This window comes from Buteo buteo, chromosome 12, assembly GCF_964188355.1.
Source record: "Buteo buteo chromosome 12, bButBut1.hap1.1, whole genome shotgun sequence".
Taxonomy (NCBI): domain Eukaryota; kingdom Metazoa; phylum Chordata; class Aves; order Accipitriformes; family Accipitridae; genus Buteo; species Buteo buteo.
Genome location: NC_134182.1, coordinates 20,757,287 through 20,769,685, shown reverse-complemented (window position 1 = coordinate 20,769,685; position 12,399 = coordinate 20,757,287). Strand labels below are relative to the sequence as shown.

General features: G+C 42.1%; 1 protein-coding gene across 1 annotated transcript in view; it reads right to left on the bottom strand.

Annotated features, from left to right (window-relative positions):
- The window catches only part of KCNK5 (potassium two pore domain channel subfamily K member 5), a 36,612-nt gene extending 24,878 nt beyond the window's left edge, over positions 1 to 11,734 (bottom strand). Inside the window, exon 1 of the mRNA XM_075042933.1 lies at positions 11,429 to 11,734. Within this exon, the coding sequence (XP_074899034.1) occupies positions 11,429 to 11,614 (186 nt within the window). The 5' untranslated portion in view covers positions 11,615 to 11,734. The remainder of the gene's footprint in view (positions 1 to 11,428) is intronic.
- Between the last annotated feature and the right edge of the window lie 665 nt (positions 11,735 to 12,399).

Sequence of the window (12,399 nt, the reverse complement as noted above, 5' to 3'; positions counted from 1 at the left end):
GTGACCTATGTTAGGCAGGGTTAGAACCAGTGTTTACATGAGACTATTGCAACAGAGCTGGTACTGATTGCATAAGCAGATGCTAACACATGCAGCAGTCTAAGTTTCCAAAATAATATATTTCAGTTTAGCTGCAATTGATTTAAGTAGATTTAAATTAAACCCAAACAATCCTAGTATCAATAAAAACAGTTTACTGAGATTAATTTACTAGATGGGGAGGGGTTGGACCACATCTTCAAAGTGTTGCAATTTCCCCCCCCAACCCCCTTATTCAAACAAGGCCTCAAGACCTGGAGCAGCAACTCAGCAATCTAGTTAATCTTTGCAGATTTTCACCCACCCATAAAATAGTATAAACTGGAACACTTAGACAGAAAAGCCTTGATACTATACAGGGGAAGTAAAAGAGGAAGCTGAGTTTAAAATGAAGCTTCCCCCCTGCCCCCCATGCTTTCCATGTATAGGAATAGTTCATAAGGACAAGCCAAAACACAGGTGATCCAAGCTTGACAACTTTGCTTACAGAGGCCTAAATAAGCTTTTCAACTTAGTGAATGAATTGCAGCATAAAGTATCATTGCATTAAGAAGCATATTATGCTCTCTCCCATATCCATGCATAAACACATGCTTCAGATTAAGAAATGTACAGAAAGTCACTTTGTTAGAACACCTTAAAAACTTTGGAATTCGTTTCTTAGTAGCTAGGACCAAAATGTTATAGATTTTTGGTTTCACAAGCAGTTTTGTATTTCATCACCAAGTTTCAATACATTAAAGGTCTTGCTTCTCTGAAGACAAACTAGAAGCTGCTGCCCAAGCGTGCTAGTAGCATCACCCATCTCATTTCCTATTTAACTACCTATCTTAAGGAGAAACAAGTTTAAAAAAAAAAAAAAGAAGCAAGCACATCCTGGTAAAACAACTGTTACTTGTCTTGACAGTTCAGTGAGCTTACACATGCTAGAATGAAAATCTTATTTGTCCCAACAGCATCAAATCAATGAAACAAAACTGAAAGTGATCAGACTTGGGTGGAGCAGAGTACCAAGTGTAACAACATTTTTAAGCAAGTAAACATTTGAACTACAGAACAGGAGCAAAACAGGGTCATACTGTTAGCTATTAACTCTTTGGGGTAGAACCTTTACTAACGCACCTTGTTAAGCCAAACAAACAACAAAGTTTCCAGGGTCAACCAAAAACTTTACATAACCTCAACCATGCTAGTCTCTCTCCCTGTATCGGTCCATCAGACAGCAGGAGGAGGAGGCAAGGCAAGGCAGGCTTCCAGTGTCAACATGGACGGGATGCTTTGTATGAATAGCAAGGTGATGGGTTTATGTTAAGAGGAGGAACAAGGGGGAGAAGTCTGCCACAGAAATACTATCTGCTTTGAGATTCCTGTTACTATGTATTTAGCTTTATCCAGGGCTTAACCTGAGACAAAATTTTGTTATGTTACTTACTATAAATCCCTTCAACACTAGATTAGCTCAAGACTGATCTTTGAGGAGGACTGAGGAAGGAGAGGAGGCTGGTCTGGACAAATGTTTTCAAATATAGATACAGAGATCTGCCAGCACAATTATGGCAGGATAGAAAGAAGTGTGATCAGTTACTAAGATAAGCACACTGGAAAACAGTCTGATCTAGACAGTCTCAGACCTGAAATAGCAGAACTTGCCTAGTCTATCTTGTTTCTTCTGCTGGGTGAGTGAATTAGACTGGTCATAGCATCAGTTTGCTGGTAAGCGCTGCCTATGCATTAAAATATTTCTTAAACACAGTTGTGTCAGCATACACACAAACCCCATTTTTGCAGGAATAGTATAACATTAAAAAACCCACACACATACAACCTGCACACTGGAACACAATCTTCTGCTATTCTATTATATTCAGCACTGCATTACTAAGTGCACATAAAGGCCTTTCTTCCCAAGAGAGCTTCCAATCAATAACTGACAAAAAGCAGAGCAGATACTTCAATAATCTTTTCAGTCCCCTATCACATTTAGCTCCGGGATAAAAAACAATGGTAAACAAGTCATTGAATATATCATGTAGAAAGTGTTTTAAGTGAAATATCAAGTTTAGTCAACTGAGAAAATCTTACAATTTTAAGACTACCAAACAGTGCACACTTCCAGATTCATAGTTTCCCATATATTTGCAGGTCACTCCTAAGCATCTAACATAAGACAAGTTGAAAGCAAAGAGTAATGTACAGCATTGACATGTGGCAGGTAATTAACAGGCTCTGTGCCCTGTCACTTCTCAACTGTCCCATCCCTGAGGATGTATGAAAGCCACTTTGATATCTTCTTGCTACTGTATTAAAGGGAAGAAGAATTAGCTGGCAGAAGCACTGTAGTTGCTGCCTTCTGTTTGTTACACTCTTTTCCTTCCTAACCTGGATTTCCTGCAACTGATATCTCTAAACGTTCAGCAGGCATCTATTATCTTCTTAGAAGCTGAGACAGAGGAAGCACTTGCACATTGCTAAGTAGAGAACCCACTAGCTTAAAAGCTGCTCAACATGCAAGATGCTCAGAGTCGTCAAAACCACAGAAAAGCTGCAGTTACCTCAAATAAGTGAGACTGTTTTCCTAAGATGCACAGAATTCAGCTGAAAGCACCTAGTCAATGCCTAGCGTGAAACTACTTTATTGCAATGTTTCTCTGCTAGGAAACAACAACAAGAAGCAGACAGCTGTGGGGACATCTGTCCAAATAACCAACTGTCTAATTGTAGCAGAACTGAGCAAGCATTCTTAAAACACATGCAAATAAAGCCAAGGCACTCTCAGAGTGTGAATTATATTTTACTTTTCTTAAATGTAAGATAAAGACATCTATGCTCCCTTCATTAATCAAGCTGACAGCTTTAGGACCTTGCAGAGACTACATAGCAAGTTCATGAAAAAGCGCAGTTATCCTACAGTCACAATCCAGCTAAGACACTACCTTGAAAATCTAGTATTACTGTAAACAAATCACATAGAGACACAACAAAATTAGCAACTGGTTTTGCTGCTACAACAGAAGAAACTTCAATGTTTTTCATCCTTCCTCTCCTTTCTCTTGCCTTCTGCCCCAAAAGTTGTAAAAAAAAAAAAAAAAAAATCAGTTGGAAACATGCAAGTATTATTTTAAAAGGGTAAATTGATAGTGACACAGGTGAAAAGCTTTCAGAGTGCATTGATACCAACAAGAAAGAGCGATTTTCTAAGCATAAACTCCAGCGCCCTTCAAAAAACCTTGTGCCAACAAGGCAAGTATTAATTACAGAGCTGCCCTCTGTCATTCTGCAGTCATGTACACGCCACATACACAGGCCTGAAGATTGAAATTCTAACTTAACTGGCAAGTTATCATAGTTCAACTATTTAACTTGATTTTAACATATTTGCATTACAGTCTGTGAAGCTGGTTAGCAGCAACTGTAACAGCTGAGCACATAGTAGGATGAGGGCTCCAGCCAGACTGACGCAGTAGAAGCCAAGGAAGAAGTCAGTACCACCAGTGAGTTTCATTAGACCCCTTCTCTTTATACAGCTGCTTGCCTCCAAACACCTCCCCTATTTCTTTGGTGCCTGGAGGATACTCATCAGCCTCACTTTCCTTGTAAGCCAGAACAAACATACTTCCAGTTGCTGTTTCTTTAGCAAGGGACCACACATGATTCTTAGGCATGCAACTGTTCCTCCAAACCTTTTTTTACTCCCTTGGATTAGATTGGGAGTAGAAAAGAAGGGCCGCAATATCAGCGCTTGGAGGGCATGCACAGAAGTCATCACTGATTAATTTGATATTTTAGCCAAGCCACCAAAAATACTGTATCATATCTGACTATGCTTTCTACCTCAGGACCTTCACAACCCTTTGCAGAATTATTTTCAAGTTCCATTAGCTATCACTCTTTAGCTGCCATCATCCGACAATCTTATGACTTACTTTGGAGTCCAAGTTAATGTTAAAAAGCTGACATCTTTGTTGTTAAGAAGGATCAGAGTTCAGAGACCTGTGATAGGTTCAACTGGGACTTTTTTTGCACCTGTTGCAACCTCAAAGAGACACACAGGTCTGGGTTTTCTTTCTCAGCAGTTGGAACCCGCTTACACAATATTTGTAAGATGCCAGCACAGAACAAAGTCAAATTAGTATTTGCCAGTTTGCTCAATCACAGTCTGTGTCTACCATTTCATTAAGGCAGAAACACAGTCCTACAGATAGGCTAATCTGTAGCAATTGATCCCACAACAGGGGTTAAAAAAACAGGTCCATCACAAGAAACACTACAGATACACATATTGTTAGAGAAGGAACTTGATTTCAGATTCAACAGAGGCTATGATATACAACCTATTATTAGTTTCCTACTCCCTTTTCATCACTCATTTTTCTTTCTCTTAAGAAAACAGTGTACAAGGTTTGAGTTTAAAACATTTCAGAAGCTGCTTTGCACCTAAGGGTGCATTTGATCCACTAGAGTTCACACAATACGATGGGGGGAAAAAAAAAAGAAATTATAACTTCCTTACTGATTTGACTGTAAATAGAGCTCCTAGGGCAAGGCATGCCTAGGAGAGATCTCTTCTGCCAACAATTAAAATGTTGAGAAGTACATAACTAACACAGTAATATCTAAGAACTCTAATATAAAGACATAATAAAATAAGATGGGTGGACACAGAAAACAAACTGCCAGTCTGAAGTTCCCTGCTAAAGAACTTGGTGTTTTAAAGAAAAGATCTAGTAACACTAGAACCAGCAGTGCTGTTGAGGAACCTGAATCAGAAGGAAGACAGCAAATAAAGGAAGACGGTTATGCCTTCAAGCCTAGGCCATCCCTTCAATAAAGCTAGTAAAAATGCAGTGTGTATTGCATGCCATATTTTAAGGGTTCAATCTGCTTCTAAGTGTGGCTCTCCTGAGGATGTCTGTAGCACCATAGAGAGCCTCAGGTGTGACCACAGTGAGATTTTAATTTAGATGAAGAGTGCAACCCTTCCAGTTGTCCTGTTACCATGTTTTGTTTCATACTCAGAGCAGACTCGAAGCTTATGAGCTGAACTTATTTTGGACTAACCAAAACCTAAAGACATACTCCATGAAGAAATTTAACTACTTGCTCATAGGTATTCAATCCATGGGATCATACAAGAGTCAGCACAAAATAAAAGCCCTGCAAATACAGACACTGTGATCAGCAGGTCTACAGCACCAAACTTTGAAAGAATTCTCACTTGCTCCCCTGTTAATCAGACTATTGACTGCCACTTGCAACCCAGCTTATTTCTGGTTGTATGTTACTATGTTGACATCTACTTGCAGTACCTCAATGAAATGTGATTGCTCTGAAGGTCAACAGCATTCAGAGAAAAGCAAAACAATTCATTTTGTTTAATTAGCACTAAATAGCAAAAAGAACAATTTGTTTTAAAAAAGGAAATCTGTACAAAGTCATCATTACACTCTATCTTCACTGGCTACAGAAGGTATCTTGCAATAACTATATATACAGCATGAACCAAAGCAGAAGTTACAAGATCTTTTAGGACAACAAGCTGTTCATAACCTGCAAATCTTCTTGCATGCCATGGTCTCTAGAGCAGAGCTTGCCAGAAAACACGCCTAGTAGCAGAAGGTAACACATCAGGTAATATAAATATTCTGTCCTAAAGTAACGAAAGGACAACATACTACAAGCACTCAAGGATTAAGTCCATAGCAGGAAAAAGGAAAAGCCCATAGCAGGAAAATTATAACTTCTGATCGATTGCTATTGCTCCATCAGCAGAGAGAGTTGCAGTGTATGCACTATCAGCTTTGTTTAACTATGTTCCAACAACGTTTAAACAATTTAATGGTTAAACAGCGAAAAAGAGGGGAGAAAAAAAAAACCACACCACACAACAGAAAAGCATGACTGCTTAAACTTGATTTTGCATGTAGAAACACCCAGAGAAAAGCTGTGGAGTAACGTAGCACTGCCTGTCCTCAATTTTCTTCTCCTAATGCTGCAGTGGCAATATTCATAACTCATAGTTTGAGATGCCACAGAGAACTGTGGACAGTGGTCCTACATTTTCATCTCAGTTCATCCCTGCTGAACTTAGAGGGTGCATAATTAGAGATATACATTTGGAAAATTTAGCAATACCTATTTCTCAGGTATAAGCCTTAATTTGCACTGTCAAGTTTTTATACAAGGGGTATTAGATGTAGTTGTTAACAACTTTGCAGTTAAAGAATTTCCACTGGCAGTCACTTGTCCTTGTCCGGTAGCCGCTTAACTTTACTTTGTTCAGCCTATGCAAAAGTCATAATCTTGAAAGGTACAGATCATTCCAACTAAGTGATTCAGTCTCCTATTTGTTTCCCCCACCTTCAGTACCTTAGATGGAAGGGATCAGGTAGTTAAGGACCAACCAACCAAACCCTAGTAGGCTAGAATCTCATTTATGCACGTCCTGAAGAACACAGGGGAAGGGAAAGATTATGAAAGATATGCCCATATTAACTTTACGTTGGAAAACAAATCACTCTACAAAGAGTAAGCAAAAGCCATAATCTCTTTATTAAACATAAAACTAACAAAAAGCATTTAAAACCTAGCTCAAGTTTTTAAGAAAACTATAGTTTGCAGACTCGGTCAAGAGTATTGCACACAGATTTAAACCTTGGGATAGAAGCTTGGAAGTAAAGCATTGTGGGAAACAGCGCTCAGAATCAGAAAGTATTTTTAAAGTTTCACAATAAAACTGACAAACTCCAAGAATAAACAAATCTAGAAACAAACTTCAGCATCCTCAAACACAAACCAAAATACTGTAAATGCACCTGTTGGTATTTGTGAGTGGAGAAGACATCCTGGCTTTAAAAACACAGAGGGGAGAAGAGAAACTATATTAAGCCACTTGACTTATTTCCTTTAGCATAAATGTCCTGTGTGTGATGTATATCCCAGTAGAAGCTCTCCTTAAAAGTCTTCTAAATGTTTGTTCACAGCACTGGGCTTTAAGTCTAAACATTTAGGTTTCTAAAGTTATCTCTCAGGCCTGTTTAGAGTCTTGCATGCTTTTCAAATAAAGACCTCAATTATTTGTTCTCATACTCAGTACGTTTGACTGCTTCTCCTAAAGGGAGCCAGCAGTTTCTCTTTTCATTTTATTGCTCTGTTTTGAAAGTAACCATTTTCACTCGTCTTCAAATTCTTCCCTTTTTTGTCACCAGCCTTGATGTTTATTAATGGGAAGCATTTAATTTTTTTATGACTGTGGCAGGCCAGTAAAAAGAGATTTCCCAGTAAATAAGATGTGGCCTGGTGTTGACAAACCTTTGCTCACGTGAATAGCGACATGAGGGTCAAGAAGGTTCCTCCTTGCATGAATAGCTCCTTTATCATTAAGCTGATGTTTCACAATCAGGATGGAGCAATAAAGAGTAAAAGTAAGGAACTAGAGAAGAGGGAAATTACTAAATTGCCTTGCATTTGCTTCAGTCTCCAAAATTCATTCCTACAGCAGGGTAGGCAAAGGTGTCATCACTGCAGGTCTCTGCCTTCTCCCCCTTCCAAAAGAGTCCCAGGACTTCAGGCCACAGCAGCAAGTGGTAAGGACAAGCCATAGACTTTTATGAACAGGCCATAGGCTTTTTATCAACAGACAGAGGTCTTACACTACTTTTAAGATTCTACAATGCCAATAAATATGGCACAGTTACATCATTATTAAAAATGTTTATTTTTGCAGATATTCCAGATATGTTATGAGACATTCCTATTCCAAGGTAATTGTACATAGTGAGGAGAGATTACACAGTCCCTTGTGTCAATACATGGTTGTGGTGAGTGTCTTTGGAGGCCTACATAAATTGTCATGTGAAGCATCTCAGCCACATTTTCATTCGAGCAATCAGCTTTACCCAGAAGAGTGTGGTCAGGCAGCGACCAGCCTATATACTGTCCAGAGTGAGTCACCTTTAAAATCAGGGTCTACGTAGCATTTCTCCAAGAAGAGTTTAAGTACTTTCTTTACCTCTTATAGTTATGATAAGTGATATGGTACTTACAAAAATCAAAACCAAGTGGATTCTTCACATAAAAGACTTCTAAAAGCTCTTTTCAAACAAGCTTATTTTTAGGCATTTCTCAGTTAGGATTGGGTAGAAAGGCTTTCTTTTTAGCATATCCTACAATACTCAGCTTGAGTTTTCTGAAAGTATGTTAAACACAATTTCGATAAACATTTATTGCAGTGTATTTCTACTGTAATGTGTTGTGAAACCTTTATTACAGAATATAAACTTTAGACAGTATTTGACCTAACACAGCCAACTTAATAATCACTTGAACTGTTGGTACAGAGATACTAGTCTGTATGTGAATTGAGAATCTGTGCTGATAACCTACTTGTCTTTTTAAGTGGTTAAGATCACACTACAGATCTAACTTTGTAGCCATTCCACACAGAGTTTCCATTGCACTTACAGCTAGCATTAGGCTCATATGAACACACAAGCTAACCTGGGTGGGGAAACAAGGGCAGCAGAGAGATCAGTCTCTGAATAAGTCAGTCCTTGTCACCTTTCAGGCTGCTTCTGGAAACAAAATGGTCATTGTTAGTTCAATTTGAACATTCATTGGCATTCTTTCATTTTACTAACAACCATTTCAAATTCTATAGTTGGTGGTATTTGTTGAAAAACTTTATGTTCTACTGTGTTTTAAATAGGGATATTAAAAAGAATATCAGTGAAGTAATAGTAAAGCTCAATGCAGCTCTGTAAAGTCACATGAGTGTCAGTGGGGACCACAAGCAGAGCGAGAGAAAAGGCTCTAAGATGAAGACTGAAGGCCATTTAAAAAACAGAGACAAGAGCAGACAAATGAGTCAAATCATGAAAAATGTCAAGAACAAGTTCAGGGAGTCCATGGAAGAGGCTAGAGGAAGAGGCTCAAAGGGACAAAATGGGGTGGGGGGGGAATGCACGTATTCAAATCAATAATATTCTGGATCTATTGTAAGATAATAAATTTGGAGGTTTGATATGAGAACAGGATGATCAGGATTTGCTGAAAGAGAACAGGTGTTAGTAATGTTTTAAAGATTCAGCAGAACCCAACAGAAGCAGCACGGGTAGTGGTTGAAAAAGAACAACTACAAAGACTATTTCTGGTATACTTTACAGCTTACTTGTGATGAAATCCTGATGTCCTTACATGAATCCCACACACACCTCAGTTAGCTTCAGCTATGCTAGATTTCACCCTGCCATCCTCCTCTGTAAGAAATGCCACTCCTGTTCTTATCATCACTTCTCACATAGAAGTTGAGCAAAAACAGGAACAAAACTACAAGTCTGGAAGAAAGCAAGCAGCGAAGTTTCCAGTTACCAGTAAGAGTGAAATAAGAGCAAGATAAGACTTAACATTTTAGCTAACCTGAGCTTACAATGACAGCAGAATATCTATGAAGGATCATCAGACCAGCAAGACTGGACATGGAAAGTTAAGGTATGATGAGAAGTAGTACAGAGGTAAAACTGAAATCACATGAATATGAGAATATCACCAGGAGCTAACACACACTGAAGAAGGAGGGCCTTCCACGTTGTGCTGTGGAGAGATACTCAAACGAAGTATTTTGATCTGGCCATAGTTCGCCTTATGCCATTTTTTTTCTCCTCACTGCTTCTGCACCCATCCCCATTCTACAGTGTTGCTCTATCACACAGTCCATTCTAATGAACTGTCCAATAATTTTTTCACAGTAATTTTGTATTTTAAGAAAGATCTTTCTGCCACTTCAGGATTAACTGTGATAAGTATCATGGGGGGAAAAAAAACCCAGAACAATTAATGATTCCCTCATACCAACATGAATTTCATCCTAAATTGAGCCAGATTCTAGATTCTGCATTATGTCTGCAGCAAGTTAAGCATGCCAGGCTTAACATGCATCCCAATCCAAATATGGGTGTTTTTCTTGAGGATGTTAAGACAGGTTTGGGATATAACCTTGAATAAGATTTCAGTTGAGATTCCTGAACAGCAAAAGTATACTCAAAAAACATAGCATGTCTTTCATTTTCCAACATCCCTTTAAAGTTTGAAGCCTCCACCCACCCGTTCCACTGTATACCACAAACACATTTAATAGGGTACTAAGATGGTAATAATATGGACACTGCTGCCAGAAAGCTCTGCTATCTGAAGCAGACAGAAAGCAGCCACCAACTGAAGAAAGAGAATTTAAACCACAAACTTTTAGGACCAAGAACCATATCCACTTCTAGGCTTGCACAGTATAGATTACACCAATAGAACTAATCAACCATTTTCCCAGTCTTCTGTATATTAGCATTTTAGTAGACTTTTAGTGAATTTAAAAATAAAATAATAAAAAAAAGCCAAAACACAATGACCAGAAGATCTAGTCAATATAAACATTTCTGAAATAAAGTCCCAAATGACTCATTCTCACCACTGGAGCCCCACATATTTGGGCAGCCTATTTTTCATGGTTCACCATTGCCTGCCACCATGTTTTAATGGATACCACTTCCATAAAAAGGCACTAACCAAGTTTATACTGCTCTATGATTTAATACATACTATTGATTAATAATTAGTTTTGAAGAGGCATTCTGCCAGACGAGCAATTTATCAGGACGATTATCAACTCATGGCTTGGAAAGAAGTCATTCTCCTAAAGCAAGAAGAACAGCGCAAGAGTTGCAAGCATCCCTCCGTCCGAGGCGTCCAGCCTTCCCCCCAGTTACCCCGACTGACCTCCGGGACCCGCACTCGGACCCCCAGACACGTTTTCCTCACAACGAGAGTATTCAGTACGGGGAAAGAGGAAAAAAAAAACAAAGAAGAGGGGAAGGAAAGGAAATCAGACCAAACAGAAGAGGATCAAGACGCTTGGCTTCACGTTCCCTTCCTCATAACACAACATCCATTGAGGCAGGAGAAAACACCCTGGGTGCTAAAACAAGAGCTGCATTCACGGCTACCGGGTTTAGAAGCAGACGGGCTTGAGGGAGCGTACTCCGTGCGTACACGCCTTCAGCCCCCAGGACCAGCCAGCTAAAACCGAAATCAACCCTGAGCTCCATTATCACTGGGGGGAGGAGAGAGAAAGAAACGCGGACCCATTTAATCACTCTATCATTAAGCAGCTAGGAATGATTAAGAGCCTTCCCCGCGCTCCCGCTCGAGGGACAGTTTTTAGGCACCAGGCTTTGTGAGGACGCGGCTACGGCCGGCTTTTCCCGGGGAGCCGACTGGCTTTCCAGCCCGGCAGCACTCCGCCCGCCCAAAGCCGCGGTATCTTCCGCTCCGGGGCGCCCGGCAGCACCTGCTGCCGCCGCCCGGCTCCCCCCGGCCCCAGCCCCTGCCGCGCCCGTTGTACCTGCAGGATCTTGTCCAGCCCCTCTTGGCCCAGGCAAGGGAACTGCTTGAGCAGCTCCGTCTTCTGCCGTTTGTAGTCGTCGGTAGCCGAGCGCCAGTGCGGCTCCTCCAGCACCTCGAAGATCGCCGCCCCGATGGACAGGTAGAAGATGATGGCCGAGGTCAGCAAGGGGCCCCTGTCCACCATGGTGCCGGCGGGAGGGCGGGCGGAGCGCGGCGGGCGGGCCGGGGTGGCTGCCCCGCGCTGCGGCCGTGGGTGCCCGAAGCCGCCCTGTCCTTTCCCTGACACCTCTGCCTTCCCCGCTGTCCGCCGTGCCTCCTCTCCTGGCCTCTGCCGCGTTCCCTTAGAGTCTTCCACACTCCCCTCCCACTCTCTCCTCCTCCCTCCTTTCCTCCCTCCTCCACCACTCCACTCCCCTCCGGCTGCCTCCTTCCCCCAGCTTTCTCCCCTCCCTCCTCAGCAGCGATTTGAATTTGGTGCCCTCCCGCTTCCTTCCCCCACCCGCCCGCGCATGCGAGACTGCCGCCGCGGGAAAGGCTGGCCGGACGCCCCGGGGTGCTCCTGGACCCGCCGCGGGCTGGGCCGGCCCCGCGGCCCCGGTCGGGGGCGGGAGAGCGGCGGCTGGGGTCTGGCCACCGCCATCGCCCGCCCGCGAGGGGCTGCCTGGGGGGAGGGGAGCGGCGCCGCCACCTCCCTTCTCCCGCCCGGCCCGCGCGGCCGTTGGGGCGAGCCCGGCCGCGGGAGCCTCCCCCCCCCAACAGGGGTGGTCCCTGCGCCCGGAGCCGCGTTTTTCCCTCCGTTTTTTGCCTTGAGTCAAGGGAAGAAGGGGTAACGTCCCTCAGCTTTATTTTACTTTTTCCCCTCGTGCTGCCAGGTTCAGCGCAGTTTCTTGTTTTCGACACGGGAAGACTATGAAACGAGAGCTGTGGCTTTCCTGGATGCAGCGAAGCGCGGGGCGGGGTGGGGGTGTG